Here is a 20,602-nt window from a genome sequence, read left to right on the forward strand (position 1 = left end):
GAAATAAATTAGAAACCAAGAAAATATCAGAGCTAAGAAGCGAAATTACTAGAATAGATGAAGAACAAGCCAGGCGTCCAAGCGAAGCTCTCCACAGGAAAAGGCAGGCCCTGCATACAGAACTTAATATCTTAACAACTAAAGAAACTGAACAACATAAGTCTAGACATCATTACTATGAACACGGAGGAAAAGCTAATAAGCTTTTAGCTCAACAAATTCACAAACAAGAAGTTCGCAATGCAATACCAGTAATTACCAACACGAATGGAGAAGAAATTATAGACCATAAAAATATAATGCACACATTTAGAGATTATTATAAATCCTTATATTCTACTGAGCTCAAAGAAGACAACACACAATCTAATGCATTTCTGGATACATTACAGACACCACAAATAGATGCTTTAAGTGCTGAGGAACTGGATAAACCTCTAACGCTAACAGAATTACTAGATGCTATAAAGTCACTACAAAGCGGGAAATCAGCAGGCCCTGATGGCTACCCCATATAATTTTATAAGAAATTCTCCACTCAGCTAGCTCCCCTCTTATTGGCAACATTTACAGAAGCTAGAGACAACCAAATACTACCTCAAACATTTCGACAAGCATTAATTACCGTCTTTCCTAAACAAAATAAGGACTTGTTACAATGTGCATCATACAGACCAATTTCACTCCTGAATAATGATGTTAAGATACTCTCAAAAATTCTAGCTAGAAGGATGGAGAAAGTGCTGCCCTCAGTAATATCACAGGATCAAACTGGATTTATTAAAGGCCGACATCTATCTTCCAATCTCCGACGCTTGTTTAATGTTATATATTCACCAGCAAAATCAAACACCCCAGAGATTTTACTATCATTAGACGCAGAAAAAGCATTTGATATGATTGAATGGAACTACCTTTTCACTACATTGGAGAAATTTGGGTTTGGCCCGAATATTTGTGCATGGATCAAACTACTGTATACCAATCCAGAAGCTTCAGTTTGTATTAATAACATTTGCTCAGACTACTTTAAGCTAGAACATGGCACCAGACAAGGATGTGCCTTGTCACCACTGCTGTTTACAATCGCCATTGAACCACTGGCGGTTCACTGCCAAAATTCTTATCAGATAAAGGGGATTGTCAGAGAAGGACTGGAACAGAAAATTTCTCTATATGCAGATGATATGGTTTTATATATATCAGACCCAGAAAACACTGTCCCTGCAGTTCTAACAGCACTAACAGAATTTCAAAAGATATCTGGTCTTAAAATTAATCTGAATAAAAGTATACTCTTTCCAGTGAATTCACCAGCATATAATATTAGATTGGACACCCTACCTTTTACCATAGCAGATCAGTTTAAATACCTAGGGGTATATATCACAAGTAAACATAAAGCTCTTTATCAACAAAATTTTGCCGTCTGTATGGAAAAAATTAAGCAAGACTTAGATAGATGGTCAACCCTTCATCTCACTCTAGCCGGAAGAATTAACGTTGTTAAGATGAATATCCTTCCTAAACTTCTTTTTTTATTTCAAAACATTCCAATATATATCAATAAATCATTTTTTAAGCAATTAGATTCAACAATAACCTCATTCATTTGGAACTCAAAACACCCACGTATCCGAAGAGCAACCCTACAAAGACCTCAGGCAGAAGGTGGCATGGCTCTACCTAATTTTCAGTTTTATTACTGGGCAGCAAACATACAAGCCATAAAAACCTGGACACAAATAAATGAACATACACAGGACTGGTCCGCAATAGAAATAAAATCCTGTAGTACTTCTGTATACTCCCTGCTCTGCTCTCCAATAAATGCAAGTTATCGCAAATATACTAATAACCCAATCGTGCTTTACTCACTTAGAATATGGAACCAAATTAGAAAGCATTTTAAGATGGAAAATCTTTTATCCGTGGCACCTCTGCAAGAAAACCACCTCTTTCAACCCTTGCAAACATATCCAGTATTGAATACCTGGAAAAGTTTTGAGATTAAAATGCTCAGAGATCTTTATATAGACAACATATTTGCATCTTTTGAACAATTACGTTCAAAATTCAACCTCCCAGCTACACATTTCTTTCACTATCTTCAAATTAGAAATTTTGCTAAACAGAAATTGCCCGATTTTCCCCACCTCGCACCCTCCACAATGCTGGAAAAAATACTGCTCATTGCCGAGGAATTAAACACCATTTCCGCATTATATAAAATCTTATTAGAGTCCCTACCTTTCAAAAGATCCAAGAGGACATTGGGAAGAAGATCTCTTAATCAATATATCAGAAAATGAATGGAAGGTAGCAAAGCAGAGAATTCACTCGAGCTCCATATGCGCAAAGCATAGAATTATTCAACTAGAAATTATATATCGAGCTCATCTGTCTCGCTTAAAACTGTCCAAAATGTTTCCAGGGCAAGATCCAACCTGCCAACGCTACAACCAAGCTCCTGCTTCACTGGGTCACATATGTTTTGGGCCTGCACCAAACTAACATCATTTTGGACCAAAATTTTTAAGTGCCTTTCAGACAGCCTTGGGGTCACAATCCCTCCTAACCCATTAACAGCTGTGTTCGGTGTTCTTCCAGACGGACTTGAAGTGGAGAAGGACAAGCAAACGGTGATTGCATTCACTACACTTTTGGCACGCAGACTTATTTTGTTAAATTGGAAGAATCCTAACTCTCCTCTGATAAGTCAGTGGGAAACCGATGTTTTATATTATTTGAAATTGGAAAAAATCAAATTCTCAATTAGAGGATCTGTACAGAACTTTTTCAAAACTTGGCAGGATCTAATCAATATCATTTTAGAATAAGAGAAATAACTATGACCGCATTTATTTTCCTTCTCCATTTTTTATATACCTATATATATTTCTACCTTTCTTTTGTTTATTGTTGCCTTATTAAAAAGCCCTAAGCAATTCTCCTTTAGCTAAGCTCTCCTTCTCAGGGGTGGGGTTTGATTTGTTTTCAATTTTTCTTTTTTGTTTAAAATTAAAAAAAAAAAAAAAAAAAAAGAACATCCAATGAATTCTGTGTTCGTGTCACCAACCACCAGGTCACAAAACCAACATTTACACAATATTTAAGTTAAACCTATGCAATACCCATTCATACATCCAGGTTTTTTTTGAAGCCTCGTTACACCTGCCATAAACTTCTCTACACTGAACGTACATCTGGGGACGCCTTACTGCGAGGGAGCAGTTTGTCCTTTCTAGTTTCTGAGTACATAAATGCTGGGAAAGCACTAACGGCGGCTCTTGTATCCAGTTTGAAGCTGGCTGCTTTTTGATTTAGTAGAATTTTCTGTTTCCAGATACAACCTTCGCACTGCTGTCTAGTATTGCTTGCACTCTTTGCACTGTCCTGCACACCACAGCAAAATATCCTTTTTTTTTCTACATTTCCTACATTCAGCCTCTCTAGCTAGGCATTGTTTCTATACATAAGTGCAGAGGGTTTTTCTGCAAATCTGTTGAAGCTGTCTACCTGTTTCAGTTTATGCACTATGAGAGTTTTCAGTGTACACTCCTCTAATTTACACAAGTCTGTTTTTTTTTTTGAAAGATTTCCTCGTCAATACCGTGTCAATGTTTGCTTCTTTCATTTCACCATTTTCACGTCTTATCAGCGGTTGCGGTTTAATTTCTTCATTTTGTCTGACCTGGGTTACTGTCTTTGCCAGCGTTAAATCTGGATATAGCTGCAAATTTTCCCAGAATCTTGCACCTCTTATGCCAGTACTATACTATACGACCCCTTACTTCTTCAAGCAGGCTGCCGAATCTGCAGTGTTTCGCAAGCTTGTAGTGAACTTTATATTGTTAACTCATTATTTGATACTGGGGTCCAGATTTTCTAAAGACTGCAGTAGTTACACCCCTACTCAAGAACAATAATCTTGATACCTCTGTCTTTTAACAATTTTAGACCTATTTTTAACCTGCCTTTAAGTAAAATTCTAAAAAAGCAGTTTATACCAATTACTTGAATAAACACAACATTTTTGATAAGTTTCAATCAGGTTTTAGACCAAATCAAATCACAGAAACTGCACTGGTTCAAGTAGTTAATGACTTGCGGGTTAATGCTGACTCAGGCAATACATCAGTTTTCATTCTTTTAGACTTGAACGCAGCATTCAACATCGTACACCATAGCATTCTTATTAAAAGTCTTGGCCAATGGATGGGTCTATCTGGTAATGTTCTAAATTGGACTCAATCTTATTTAAAACATAGAAAATTTTTTGTTAGTTATGATGATTCTAGCTCAAGAATCCATGATATTTCATACATGGTACCAAAAGCATCTATTCTGGGCCCACTATTATTTTCAATTTACATGCTCCTGTTAGGCCAGATTATCTCATAGCACAAGGTGGGCCCCAACAGTTATGCAGGTGGCACACAGATTTACTATAGCACCCAATGACCCTGACTCTCTGTGCCCTTTGACCCAATGTCTGTCTTGGATAACTGAATGGATGAACAGCAACGTTCTCAAGTTATACAAGAGAAAACAGAAATGTAAAGTTGTGAGAAAAATGTAAATAGTGAAGATCTTAGAAATAAACTTAACCTCTTGGCACTCAAAGGCAAGGTGGAAGATAATAACTTGTGTGTGATCATTGACTCTGAACTAAACCTTATAATGCACATTAACTAGATTACTAGGACTGCATTTTTTCACTTAATACAGTAGACCCCCGCGAAGTTGCGGTTCAGAGTTCGCACCCTCAGTCATTCGCAGATTTTTCCTTAGAAGCTATCTAATAATTGTTAGCAGAAACCGCAAATATCCTCCGCAATTGTTATGGCTTTTTTCGTGGCAATACTGTACTGTAGGGAGAACAGGAAGCAACTGTAGCGGAAACGCGGCTTGGGATGGAGAAAGTAGCCAATACAATTTGAAACTGCAACTCCAAGCAGTGGCTCTGATTGGTCTTCTGCTGAGTGTGCTGGGGCTATTGCGGTCAAAGGATGTTAGCGCGGCTTTTAAAAAGGGGGCCGGTGACAAAAAGCAAAAAAAAAAAAAAAAAAAAGTTTTTGTAATTTGTGTTTCAAGTTCCTGTCTCTCTGCCTGCCTTCTGTTGGGTTATCTGTACTAATTTGTTTTGTCCTGGATCGTTTCATGTTTGGTGTCTGCATTGTCTGCCGTCTGCCTGTGTACATGAGGACTGTAAGTGGATTTGTGGCCATCCTGCAAAGAAAGAAACGCTCCTGAACCCGTCCAGCCGTCTTCACCATTTCAGGAACTAGCGGTAGGACTATCTTTACATTCCCATTCAATGTGCGGATCTCTGGACTATTACATTTCATCCGTTGCCGTTTTTCACGATTTTCTGTGTGTGTTTTGTTGGTGCTTTGTTGTATTTAATGTGTAATCGCTGTAAGGGGAACAGGGGTGGTATCATTGTTTTCATTTATTTCATTTGTTTTCATTACATTCTTTATTTGCTGTTTGATTACCGGTTTGCTTTGTTTTTGTCTCTGTGTGTGCGTGTGGTTAGGGCCAAGGCTGGGTGCATCACTGGAATCTCCCCCACAAAAATAAATAAATCACCATCTTCTCGACGGTGTGAATCTTTGCGCCACCGGACCACTACAGCGTTATTCATTTCTCCTTGCTGCTGATTGACTGTGATGCATCTCCAGCTAAGTGTTCTTGTGTTTTCCATTTTGTTCCACTTAACCCTTAAACCACCACAAGCAGCGATAGTCATTTCCCAGTGCCATTTGCAAGCACCCAGGAGCTGATCAGGCAGTGCCGTACATTCGTTGAGCAGACAGCTCATGACCACTGACAGCCCCTTGTGAGCAGGGGGGCTGAACGCACCCCTAGAAGACACGAAAGCTCCTCAAAAAATACCTCTTAAAAAACGCTGATAGGCTACTTTCACATTGCTGCTGAACAGCGCCTGTCTTTTATGGCTGATTGCTTTGTTTCTCTCTCCTCCCCCAGACATCATCTGCTCCTGTTGCGGGTCACACTCCCGTTGTGCTCCCCTATGATGTTTGCCTATTCTTTTAATCGATAACTAACTGCATACTGAGCTCGTTTTACTTCTGAAAGGGACATGTTTGTTTGAAGTGTTTGAAAAAAGTTCCTGTCTCTACAATCTCCTGTGTTTCTGTGCAATTCTGTGACCCAAGCATGACACCCTGCAGTCTCACTGTCGCTGGGACTATGGAAGATAAAAATTTATATATTAGCATAAATAGCCACAAAAGTAATTAACAGCTTCTAAAGCATTAGATTTAGCTTAATTTAGACATGACAAAATAAGATATGGCAAGCAAATAGTTAAATAAAGACATTAGTTATACAGTAATCCCTCCTCCATCGCGGGGGTTGCGTTCCAGAGCCACCCGCGAAATAAGAAAATCCGCGAAGTAGAAACCATATGTTTATATGGTTATTTTTATATTGTCATGCTTGGGTCACAGATTTCCGCAGAAACACAGGAGGTTGTAGAGAGACAGGAACGTTATTCAAACACTGCAAACAAACATTTGTCTCTTTTTCAAAAGTTTAAACTGTGCTCCATGACAAGACAGAGATGACAGTTCCGTCTCACAATTAAAAGAATGCAAACATATCTTCCTCTTCAAAGGAGTGCGTGTCAGGAGCAGTGACTGTCACAGAGATAGCCCTATTGATTTGTTTGCTTTTCTCTCTGTTTGGCTTAAGTATGCGAAGCACCGCGGCACAAAGCTGTTGAAGGGCGGCAGCTCACACCCCCCTTCGTCAGGAGCAGACAAAGAGAGAGAGACAGAGACAGAGAGAGACAGAGTTTGATTTTCAAGCACAACTCAATACGTGCCCTTCGAGCTTTTAAGTATGCGAAGCACTGTGCAGCGTGTCGTTTCAGGAAGCAGCTGCACAAAAGATAGCAACGTGAAGATAATCTTTCAGCATTTTTAGACGAGCGTCCGTATCGTCTAGGTGTTGCGAACAGCCCCCCTGCTCACACCCCCTACGTCAGGATCACAGAAAGTCAGCGCAAGAGAGAGAGAGAGAGAGAGAGAAAGTAAGCTGGGTAGCTTCTCAGCCATCTGCCAATAGCGTCCCTTGTATGAAATCAACTGGGAAAACCAACTGAGGAAGCATGTACCAGAAATTAAAAGACCCATTGTCCGCAGAAACCCGCGAAGCAGCGAAAAATCCGCGATATATATTTAAATATGCTTACATATAAAATCCGCGATGGAATGAAGCTGCGAAAGGCGAAGCGCGATATAGCGAGGGATTACTGTATTGCATTTTCTAGTTAAAGCTTGAAGGAAAATTACCAATATTGGGAAAGGAAGGATAGAACAGAAAGAATGACATACAGAAACTACCCGAGGACAGAAGAAGGGGGAACGTGGACACCTGTTGTTAGTTAGAAGACCAGAAAGCAAGGAATGATACCATTAACGGAATACAGAAAAATGGTCAGGGTAGGTACGTGAGAAACCAGCTGGAATAGTGAGTCAGCAGAAACAGCAAAGGCATTGATACAAGGTCAAGATGATGTAATGTATGGAAAATAAAAATTAGTATATTCATTTACTAGTATAAATAAATATAGAGAAATATATAATCATTAACCTTAGTGTAGATATTACTGCAAGTCAGGCCTACCAAGCAAATGATTAAATAAAAGCACATGCCATATTTCTTTTTAATTAAAGTTTAGTGTTGAGCCACCAAGTATAAACTAGCATGCCAGCCAAAGAAGGGGAAGTGACAAGAAAAAAGCCCAAATATGGAAGAAGGAACTTCTGCCCAGCCAAGGTCAATAGAAATAAGCAAAACAGAAAGTAAAAATGAGGGGCCAGCTGCAGGGAAAGTCAGGAGATAATAATGGTTCCCATGAGAACTCGAGGTATCGGCTGGGTAGGTGCAGAAGGGAGTCAGAGAAAAGAGCAAATGAGCTCATTTGAGCGAGGTCGGAATGATAAGAAATTACTATATAAGTTTCCGGAACTGTTCAGAGCTCAGCTCAATTTGGCCGTATTGGGTTGAGTCCGTGTTATTTTTTATTGTTATTTTATTGCAATAAAATTATAGACCGTTTGCCTATCTTGAGTCTCCTAATTGCCTTCATTTCAAGTAAAAAGCCTTTTGGTGACAATTTTTCGCCACGACAGGACTGAGCCGCTGCACTAGCCTGCAAGTGCCAGCGTTTACTTCTGTGTGCTTGCGTGCTGCCAGTTCAAGCGCAGTTGGCTCGGTGATTTACTTAATTTCATCCATGGTATCAGCTGCATCTTATACATATTGTTCCACTAGTTTTTTTAAAATAGTTTTTACAGTTCATTAGCAGTGTGTAAAATGATCAGTGTTGCAGTAATTGTGATGCTCTTTGCATGAAAAAAAGTGTTCTATTAAAATATACCACTAACAATTTGAGATAAGGATCTGTTTTTTTGTGTAGCTGACTTCACACAGCCTCTCCGCTGTTTTATAAACGAACGTCATATAAGGTCTTCCTTTTTCGTTGCTTCGCCAACGGAAGCAGCCTTTTTATTTAATACTGTTTTTACGATTGTTCTGTTTGTATACCAGTTTGTCAGTTCAGCACTCCGGTTGTAATATGACCAAGCAGTGCAAGCACACTCTTGAGAATGCAACGTATAGTTGTACAGGAGAAAAGCAATCTTGCCTGAAATCAATGGCAACCTTTTGTAGGTCTATGAACTTAATTTAAACTTTAGGTTTACACGGTGCTTTGTTTCCGAAGTACCTGCACTCATGAATATGTCTGTATGCGTCAGTCGCTCAAATCCCCGTGGTTCGCACCGGCGAAGTTCTGCATTTAAATTTTTATTAAGAAGAAAAGAAAACCTTTTAAAATTGAGGTAAAATATACCAATAACAGTTTGTTAAGGATCTGTTTTTTTGTGAAGCTGCCTTCACTCGAGTGATCACTTCGAGCTTTAAGCCTGAGAAATCACCCCGTAAATGCACACGTTTAATTGCACATCTGTTAATATGTATGCTTACACAGTATTAAAAGACACTCAACAATTAACGTCATTTACCTTCGTTCCCGCATTTGACTCGTGCTGTAAATCTCTTCCTTGTTTTCACTTCACGTGATTACGTAGGAGGCGTAATACGTGATGACGCGATACGTGACTCCGCCTCCTCCATTAGAGTATATGGACAAAAAACAGGTTCCAAGTTATGACCATTACGCGTAGAATTTCGAAATGAAACCTGCCTAACTTTTGTAAGTAAGGTGTAAGGAATGAGCCTGCCAAATTTCAGCCTTCCACCTACACGGGAAGTTGGAGAATTAGTGATGAGTGAGTCAGTCAGTCAGTGAGGGCTTTGCCTTTTATTAATTAGTATAGATAGATATAGATTAAACCATAGAATGCACAGCGTAATAGTAAACTAAATATAAAAACATTGAATAACACTGAGAAAACCTTGAACAACAGAGAAAACTATCACTGCAATAGTTCGCACTATAGCGCTACCAACCGCTGGCTAAAAACACTTTTTTGAAATGAGTTTTAAGCACAGGGAAAAAAATGAACATTGGAAAAAATCCGTAATTTAATAAACCACCAAGAAAAGTAACATTGCAACAATGCACGCTACGAACCGATTGCTGTAAACAGAACTGAAAACAAAATCAAGCCCAGTGCATTCTTTAACTGCCTTCCTACCTTATGCGTCCAGCCCCCACTCTCTCTCGCGCTGCCTGTGTGTGTGTGTGTGTGTGTGTGTGTGTGTCGCGCTCTCGCACTCTCTCTCTTGCTCGCTGCACAGGAAATGCACAGGGAGAGACTGAACATGTACAAACCGAAAGGGAAACTGGCTTGTTCGTATAACGAGTGTGTGATCATGAACCGAGGCAAAACTTTGGTGAACTTTTTGGTCGTAAACCGATTTGTACGTGTACCGAGACGTTCGTGAACCGAGGTTCCACTGTAAAGGGTTTAAACTATAAAAATAGGCATTTTTTTAACCACATCCAAAATTTGCGGTTTTTCACAATTCGCGGGTGCTCTAGGAACATAACCCCTGCAAATTTTGGGGGTGTATTATATTGCAAAAGTTAGACCTCTTAAAACACTGCAAGATGCTGAAAAATTAATTGACACTAAATGTTTAGCCGACTAGATTACTATAATTTTTGAGACATTGAATTTCTGTTCTACTTCAAATAGATTATATATGCTGTTTTTTTCTCCTTTCCAATATGGCACCCGAGAGAGGTTGCATGCTGCTCCTCATAGACTTTGTTATTGTGTACATTTTTCTGTTACTGTCAGTTTGTACTGTGTCTGCGGTTTTATTACGTATGACCTATGAACATTGGTAAACATCAGAACGGTAAATGGACAAGTCACCATTTTTGAAGTTATCGACCCAGAACTATTCACCACAATAACCGGAGACCAACATGGCAGACATGACTCACCCGACTACGTCTGAAGGACGCAAAGGAGAAAATGTGGCAGGCGTGCCAGGATCCGAGCAAGAACGAAAAGCAGAGGACTGAGACTTTCACTGCCCAGCATTTTCCTGCTCAATGTCCAGTGTTTGGATAGCAAACTGGACGATTTCAGCGGTAGACATTGTTTCTAGCCAGATCTATGCGATTGCATGGCTCATCAGCTGCACGTCAGATTGAGCTGTCCAGCCAGACAGATTTTCTATCAATCGCACTGATCCGGTGGACTACTTTGGGAAGAACAGAGGTGGTGGGATATGTTTCCTCATCAACAAAGCATGGTGTACAGATGTGGAGTCATTTCACAAAGCTGTTCAGCGGACCTCGAATGACTGTTCACTAAATGGTGGCACCTCTACCTGCCTAGGAAGATTACAGTTCTGTTTACACCCCCAAAACCATCCTAGACTGTCACTTTTCACCTTCCTCCCACCTGGGAAGCACCTGAAGTCCATCAGAACATACACCACCAGATTCAGGAACAGTTTTTAGCCAACTGCAGTTAGGCTCATCAATCTTGTCACCTCCAATGCTACTACTATCTTGCACATGCATTTGCTGTCATTTTTTATATGTATTCTATATTAATTTCACCCCTAGTGTTTGTTTTCTGTCTGCAGTGGCACAAGCACGTAAGCATTTCATTGTATATGGAACCTGTACTTGTACACATGACAATAAAGAATTGAATCTTAAATCTATGCATTGCAATATCATATATTTTTTGGATGAGAGGACATTATTCCCAATTTTTCTTTGTTGTCTTTTCTGATTTCTCTGTGGTAACGTTTTACGCCACCACCACCTAATAAAAGCACTATGCAACCACCTATGATGATTTAATGAAAACAGATACTCTGTCTACAAGACCAACTGCATCGAATGGCCTAAAATGAAGATTAAAAATAATGAAAACTTGGGGAATTGTGCACCTTTTGGTCTGGAACATCCTCCCTGGCCATCTGACCATAGGATCAGACTTATCTTAAGAGTTTTTTTGGGAAATCCAAGACCTATTTATATAATTTCCAAGTGGACACTATTAGAGGCAAGCCAAATCTAATCCTAAAATTAATTTAAACTAGTATAATGAGATCAAAACAAAAAGGAGAACACAAAGTTTCTGTAAAAGGATGCTACCTGTGCAGCTAGCAATACAAATTTATTGTCATTAAACATCTGATAATTGTACCATTCTTAAGTGTGATGTATTTTGGATAAGAACTGTTGGTTAGACCAGAACTGACATCAGTATAACAATATATTACTACTGGAATAATTTACCTAAACATTTTGTATTATACAAATAAAAATGGTATGGTATGGTATACGTTTCATTACCTAAACTGCATCATTAAATTCAGCAACTCTGTCTGATTTCATTAAAAAATCAACACAATTATAGAGGCATTTTACATGCGGTATGTACTACATATGGCTCACACTGGGGGTAAGGCCTCAAGGTAACACCCTTAATGCAAAACATATACAACACTCATGGGACTTCCTATAAACCCTGGGTAAAGAAAAGGGTTATACAATACATCCTGTTCATTCAGTTAACACCATATCTGTAACCAGGGTAAAAAGCCTTACAGCAGATGAGAGAATCCTTTATATTTTTTGGGCTCCTTGACAAGGAAGGTAATACAGGATATTATATTATCTTCTTTCCTCAACAATTATTTATTTTTAGTCAGAAAGATTAACTGAAACCAGAAAAATAGAAAAAAAATACCATTTTTCCATTTATAGTGTATTTCCCCCTCTCTGACTGAACATAGCTGGTTTTCTATCAATTTTCCATATCACAATAATTCTTATAACAGAAAAGTTGTATTTACAGTATAACCTGATTCACCATGTAATTTGAGAAAGTCTAATTTGTTTGTAAGCATATGTTTATCTTTGCATATTCAAGCATTAGCCCTGGTTTGTTGCATCTTAAAGCAAACTTGTATAATGAAGAAAACTAAGCCAAGATGGTACTGGTTTTCCATTGCCAACAACACTTTTAATATGCATAACAGTGAAAGTTTATTTTGTATAGCACATTTCTTACAACAAACATTCTTAACAGGTAGCCTTGGCAGCAACGAGGTTTTATACTACTGACAACATGGGCTAAAAAAACTATCTGAGGCTCATATCAAGTCACAGTGGGTGACTGAAATAGTAATTTTGGTGTTTAAAGACTTTTTTCATTTAAGAGCTAATACAAGTAAGAATTTCACAAGTTAGTTAAGTAGGGATGTCACAAGAACTAATACTTGGGTACCAAGTCGATAAGCAACTTCTGAAAACATATATAAACAGTACTAGCCTTTTTACTGTTTCGTTAGTATGCCGTGAAAGTCCATACTAAACTCATGCATGACTGCCAAGTAGACAAAGTACTTTGGAAAGCACAGTAATAAATACATTAGATAAACATGAGCAAGAACTGTATATGAAAATGACTAACAGAAATGATACAGTACTGGATCATATGTCAAAAAAAAAAAAGCAGGAGTCATATTTGGAAATGTTTTGTGTTTGAGGCAGGAGAATTTCAGCGTGCAACTACAGAAATCATATGGATTACTATTTTAAAAATTAAAATTGCCACAGACATTCACACAGGCTTTCATTATTGATACTTACGGAGTTAGTCCAGAAATAGACTTTGAGAACACAATTGTGAGACTGATCAGAGTTTTAACCATTCAACTTGTAGTGTCAAGTAATTGTAGAGGAGACAATATTATGATGAGATGAATCACTTTTTAAAGCTTTGACATGCATAGTCTCCAGAAAGGAAAGGAGCCTTTGCATTTATTCTCAGATTGCACTGAGAATGTCTAGAGATTTCTGGTTAAGTATTCACTTTCTAACCAATATAGGCAGTTCAGGGTCACAGGGGACTGTGCACACTGGCTGTGCCAACAGTTTAGCAAGTAAAACTAAATGTAAATTACAATTACAATTCACATCAATTTAATATTCTAATTAAGGCTAAGAATACTTATCACTCAAATAAGGTACTTGAAAATAGCACAACAAAGGGTGTTTCACAGGAGTCTTGAAACAATATTAATATAAAACTAATAAGTTTGATTCCACACATAAAATTAAAATGTGGACAAATGTAAAATGATCTAGAATATTAAATCACCAGGATTTTATGACATTTGAAAAGTGATTCAATTTATCTGTTAAATATTACACTTTAGTAGATATGTTAACCAGTGTCACGCATATACATTTGAGGACTCCCTGGCAGGTTCTGTCAAGGTATGTAAAAACCTGCTACGGCAAGAGAGGGGCTCTGCCACTAACACCTTCTTTTCTTTCTTCCCCTATAGTCCCAAGAAGCCACCCGGTGAACGCAATTAGCACCTCCTTGTCCTCTTCCACCAACATAAAACGCGGGCATCCCAGAAAGAGGCATCACATTTGGCCCAAGTAACCAGCAAGATGGAGCTCCACTGAATTCAGGCCCTCTCAAATTTATTTTGAATCCCTGTTGAAGGGACATGCGCATATAGCGTGCTATTTATGTTCTTTTTGTCTTTGTTATTTTCTCATCCTTGGGACAAATAAAACAGATGACCCTGTTGCTGTCTGGTCATTCCTGCACCCAACCACACCAGGTAATGATGCAAATATAAATCTTAGAATTTTACAAAAGCAAATGTTACAGAAGAAAATGTTAAGAGCTTAATAGAGGGATTCTCTGATAAGCAGATTTTAAAAACATGTTACAAAAACAGCTTTAAAGAGTTTGTTTAAATTAAAATATCCTAAATTACCTGTGATTTCACTAATTCAACAGTAAAGCTATAATATTTTTTACTTTTAGTTTTGATTTTAAGCAGTAGTTTTTTTTTTGTTGGTGAGAAAATACCTAAGTATAAATTTAGAATCTGCACATAGTACAATAAATCAGGTGCTCCAGGGTTATATCTTTATAAACCCTATGCTGAAATCCCCTTTCAAAATTATAAAATTCCCCCAATTTGTTGTTAAACTGGGGGACTCCCAATGTTTATTAAATAAAATTTTAAAATTCAAGCCCTGTAATGTATCGTAATACTTATGAATGATGATATTACTTTACTTAAATTATAGCTGGGTTAACTACTTGATGGATATACCACTATTCTAATGCTGCTTTTACTGTATTTATACATATAGATTGAGCATCCCTAATCCGAAATTCAAAATGCTAATAAAATCCGAAAGTGAAATTGCTGTTAGCTATGACAATAGAGCGGGAGTCAAAGTCAGGCTGAAAGAATTGCCGGCTATGCTTGTGAAATTTGAAATTCAAAACACGCATTTGATGTAACAATGTTTCATACCTTATCAAAGGACTGTTATTAAATTGAGCTGATAACAAAGACCTACAGAAGATGCAAATTACAATACTAAAAAACCCTGAATTAGTAGATGTTCCTAACGACACTAGTTAGAAGCATGGATGAGGCTTCACGGTATCCACCTTCTGACTGCACTTCTAAACGAATAACTGAAGTAAGTAAACATTACTGTCTAATTAGAAATGCAAAGATTCCAACCAGAATATAGCCTTAGCATTTAAGCACAAAGTATATACATAGACCACAATGCCTATCTATGCTCTATTTGCTGCCATTATGCTAAATAGTAATGCAATAATCAAAATGACAGAAAGATATCTCAGCAGACAGAAGCACACCTTTTCAATAAAAAGTTGAATGGGATTTCTGTATTTGTAGTGGTATTGAGTATCCTGATACATCATTTATATTGATATTGAATACAAAAATTCTGGTATCATGACATCCATATAGTAAAGTTCACATACATTCAAAATATGGAATGGTGTTTCATACATAATTACACACCTTATATTGTCAACTGTTTTAAAGGTATGTAGTGGTAACATTACTTTCATTAATTACACACTGTTTCATAGAAACAATTAATTACTTCAATCACAGGATATCAGATTAAGAATGATTAAAAATTTAGGAACTTTTGGGATTTAACAAACAAATTCATCCACCACAGCATTCATCAACTATTATGAAAAGTTTTCAGGAAGGCAAAAGACATGCGCATAGCATATATCCATTATTTCACTCATTTTCCCTACCTTGTAAATAAACATCTGATCTAATCTAAAAAATGGTAACACCACTGTGAAACCCAACACAGCTCACTCCACTGTAATCAAATACAAGGATAACATGAAAGATAGCAAAGATAGTTTACTAATCCAAGTGAATAATTATAACATGAAGGAAGAAATACAAAAGTGTTAATACTGAAAGAAGAAAAATGCCAAGTGAGCAAAATGAAATATTAACTATATTGTTCACACAGAATACTGTTTGCCATTACCTGTTCAGCAGAAAGCACAGGAGAGGTTTCAGGAAGCATCTTCCAAAAGTACTGTCTTTGATACTCTGTAGAATGACCCATATTCTTAAGATTAGCTGATTTGAGACCAGCTTTCTTTTGCAAAGATCTATGAACCTGCAAAACAAGGTTTTGTTGATTAGGCAAAGCAAACGTACATTTCCACATATAGGAAATTGACTAAGTGCACTATGTTGCAAAATAAAGACATTTTATTCTGTAATTGTATATGAGGAAGGAAAAACATGTTTCCAAAGCATTTTTTTTTTGAAAACTGGAACAAAAAATAGACAATTTGACAAACAAATAGACAATTTGACCAAGTCACTCCCAATGGAAACAGATCCCCAATGTAAGTTTTTGGTATGTCGGTACGGACATGTGCAAGGCTGATAACATCATTACAGTCACTAGAAGCAAAACTGTGCGGCCCCAACCCACTTTTCCAGATACTAGAAATCATATTAAGTTAAATTATCTTCATAATCATAAAAGTAAAATAGGCAAGCAAGAAAAACAAGTCACTTAATTTATCTTCAACTAAATGGAAGAAACAGCACCCTAAGGCCAGGTTTATACTTCACGCGACGCAATGCATGCTCCAGCAGACGCTCATGCTACGCAAGCGTTTTACTGTTTATACTTGTGCAGGTACATTATGTAAATCTGGAGGAATCCAGCAGGTGGCAGTGCGAGATATTATCACAGTGAGAACAGGTTCGGCTTCTGTGTGTTGTGAATTGCCTGGAACACCCATTAAATTACGATGACACCTTACCGCAATATCTCTGAAAAGGATGTTTAATGATTAAATCAATCAATCCAGGGATGTGTCCATTCCTGCAAGCATTGGGCACGAGGCAGAAACAATCTCTGGATGGGGCCTCCAGTCATTGCAAGGTGAATACAAGCACACACATACACTGGAGTCATTTTAGTGGCACCAAATCCCCAAATCTGCATATCTTTGGAAGGAAACCGGATCACATTGTGGAAACCCAACAGGAAAACACGTAAACTCCAGGCAGGGAATACCAGCGACATGACTCCCTGTGAAGCAGCAGTGCTACCACTCCGCCACTATGTCACCCCCCATATGTGTAATTAACAACAGTATTCATTATTTAAACAAAGTTAACAATTTATCGGTAAAATGTAACATACATACTTTAAGGCATTTCATCATGAAAGTGATATCAAGTATAAATCTAAGGATTCTAAATGTGCAGAAAGTTGGAACATCATTCATTTAATGTGTTCTGTGTGGTGGTCTATTGCTGTTTGCCACTGCTGTTTCGTCTTGCAGGACATGAAAGCGTCTCTCTGAAAAAGTCACGTCTCGTCCCGGGCTAAAAAAGTCTCAACCCTTAATTATAATAGGGAGAAATAAATTAGCAACCATTACCTTAAATAAAAGATAAGTATTTGTGGATTAGGCATTTCTTTTTAATTTACTGTATATTGAAGAACTAGCTAAAAATCTTAGTTACTTGAATTATCAAGCATCTGTGGAATTTAAAATGTTTGAGAGGAGACAAGACAGTGAATAACTGTCAAAATTAAACAGTCAAAATCTGTTACATTTGCATTAATTAAAATTGTGCAGGCATTCGACTCATGCCATTGTAAGAGAAGCAATCATGTCTGAGGGTAACTATTTAGACATTTGAATAATTAACAGTTAGGTTTTGAGAATTTTGGGATCATTTTTGGTTGAAAATAGCAAATGTTTCAAAACTAATCAGTGTTAGCAAAGACCTATTTAATATTAAAAGATGTAAACATCACTACCAGGCAATTAAAAACAATGTCATCTTACTCTTCATCTTTTTCGCCACTTCAATGTGGAGTCGATATACTTGATCAACCTTCTCCAAACAGCTCGGTCCCGCACCTCCTCACCAGTCAATTAAAACCAATGTAATTCAACAAATACAGTTAGGTCCATAAATATTTGGACAGAGACAACTTTTTTCTAATTTTGGTTCTGTACATTACCACAATGAATTTTAAAATGAAACAACTCTGATGCAGTTGAAGTGCAGACTTTCAGCTTTAATTTCAGTGGGGTGAACAAAATGAATTGCATAAAAATGTGAGGCAACTAAAGCATTTTTTTTAACCACAATCCCTTCATTTCAGGGGCTCAAAAGTAATTGGACAAAATAAATAACTGGAAATAAAATGTTCATTTTTAATAGTTGGTTGAAAACCCTTTGCTAGCAATGACAATGTACAGCAATGTACAGAACCAAAATTAGAAAAAAGTTGTCTCTGTCCAAATATTTATGGACCTAACTGTATGTAATAATCTGTAGATCGTTTTGTCTGTGCTGAAATTCCAAACAAAGAAACCTATCCTGAATTATTGTACAAAGTCATTAAAAACATGTCTCACGGACCTCATTTAAAAGATTCAGCATGTTGGGACTCGAAAGATTCCAAATATTGTTTTTAACGAAGTTCTGAAAAAAAAGTGAAACTAATGAAATAGCAACAATTAAAAGAAAAATAAAATCTTAAAAGTGTGTTTCCGGAAAACCAAACATGAGGGTTGGCAAAAAAATCAAATATAATAGCACACAAGATAAACGTAATAAGGAATCAACCAAGTCATAAAGGAATCAAGTTTTCTCTGATAATGATGAAGACTCTGGAGATGTGAGGCAGAATCACTTAGTGCTCTGTCACTTTTTCATTTTATGGTTTCATTAGCCTCCCGATTCTTTGATTAATTAGAGATACTGATATTCTCATTCCAAATAAATTTTTTTGAAGTTAGAATGCATTTTCACCAAAAATATACTGTCTGTGTCAGGGTTATCAAACTCAGATCCTGAAGGGTTGTACAGTCGACCCTCGATATACGACCGGCCTGACATGAGAATAACTTGGTTTACGACCAAAATTTTTGTTTTGAATTACGTCTTGTGTTACGACCCGAATGCGGTCAAGTGTATCCACTTGTGCGATTGTAAACAAACAGCCGAGAGCGTTTGTAAGTGTCAGTTGGAGCCCAGATACTTGTGTTTGTGGACGTAATTTCGGTCAGTGCAGTGATTTATATAATTTATTTCGATAATTGCTAAGGAAGGAAGAGAAGGTGACGAAAGTAAAGAAAGCGATCACAATCGAAACGAAGGAAATTGTGTGGAAATATGACAGTGGCGTTTGTGTGACTGATCTCGCTAATATGTACAGCATGTCGAAATCCATCACCTCGACAATTTTACAAAGAAAAGATTTGTATAAGGAAACTCCTTCCAAACAATAACCACCTTCCACTTCATTCTTCTCCTCCTTCCTTCCTGCAAGCCAAAAGATGTCAACTTAAATGGTGAGTACAGTATCAAATTGTTGTTTCTGGTAGGCTAGGCACTTTTTATAACTTTTTTGGTTAGTACATTAGAAAAATGATTGGTATTTTTGGTAAATTATGCACATTATACAACCCTTTTTTATTAAAAAAAAAAAGTTTAAGTAAGTGTTGCTGTGGGAGATTCAGAACACATTAAGGGCATTTCCATTCTTTCTTATGGGAAAAATAGTCTTGACTTACAACCAACTTCAGTTACAACCAGCCCTCGCGAACAAATTGAGTTCGTAAGTCAAGGGTCCACTGTATTTCATTGTTTTCATTCTTGCCAATTTCTTAATTGGTAACTAATTACTGCTGATTGACGAAAACTTTTACTACCTTACTTAACTGACTTGCATTTTAAGATTCATACCTTAATTCTTTCATTTTCCCTAAACCAGTGACCAAACAATAAAACTATGAAAAGCAAGCTAACAGGTGACCAGACAAAATGATTACATTTGTACCCATGCGTCCATTGACAAACATGTTTCAACAAAAACATCTGAAAGGAAACGCATGAAGATCTAAGAAATATTTATCAGCTCTTGTTCTTAAAACATTTGGATGGTGCTTTCAGAAAAAGAAAACCAATGGCTCTGGAAATGCCTGGTGGGGCAGATTAGAGCATTAACTAATCATAGAAGTAGAGAATAGGGTACATTAACACGAAGAATGGACTTCTAATTTAAAACTGGTTGGAACAAAAATGGCATCTCACCAGGAACTGATCCTCAGACCTCTGGGTGGGTTAGTGAACTATTGGCTGCAACTAAATAAAAGGAAATAATTGAGTGTACTGCATTCTATCAAACAAGTCAGTTACAGGCAGTCCCCGAGTTACGTACGAGATAGAGACTGTAGGCTTGTACTTAAGTTGAATTTGTATGTAAGTCGGAACAGGTTCATTACTTTAATAAATGTTATTGTTGACCAACTGTAACCAAGTGCTCTGCCAATGAATGATGGAGTTTCACCTCTTTCTGACCTTTTCATTATTTCTACTTTATTTTCAATGGTGATGGTTTTTCTCTTCTTTACTGCAGCACCAGCACTTGCATCAGATTTGTGTTTCAGAGACATTCTTGAAGGGTGAAGACAAAAGGTTAAGATGAGCTCTTCTGTACAGCACTGTACACGCTATAACAGCAGATTAGGCACCAGTCGTCAACACGTCTGATGTATAGGGTGGTCCAGATCTAATTATGCAATTTTTCATTACGCTATAACTTATTCAGTTTATTACATAGAAAATCACCCGAAAAATCCCAAACCATCGAGAAGTGTGCGAACTGACGACACGAAGAATTGTCTTTGCGCCGAACTGGAATCGTCCCCGCATAAATCAAAGTCTTTCAGATGATCTGGAT

The 20,602-nt window shown here is 37.4% G+C and overlaps 1 protein-coding gene across 2 annotated transcripts in view; it reads right to left on the reverse strand.

The window, feature by feature from the left end:
- The window catches only part of mdm1 (Mdm1 nuclear protein), a 133,064-nt gene that overhangs the window by 98,107 nt on the left and 14,355 nt on the right, over positions 1-20,602 (reverse strand). For both annotated transcript variants that reach the window (XM_051922507.1, XM_028807264.2), the window contains exon 4: positions 15,857-15,991. In XM_051922507.1, the coding sequence (XP_051778467.1) occupies positions 15,857-15,991 (135 nt within the window). The remainder of the gene's footprint in view (positions 1-15,856; positions 15,992-20,602) is intronic.

The sequence above is a fragment of the Erpetoichthys calabaricus genome, chromosome 1 (genome assembly GCF_900747795.2).
Source record: "Erpetoichthys calabaricus chromosome 1, fErpCal1.3, whole genome shotgun sequence".
In the NCBI taxonomy this organism is placed as follows: Eukaryota; Metazoa; Chordata; class Cladistia; order Polypteriformes; family Polypteridae; genus Erpetoichthys; species Erpetoichthys calabaricus.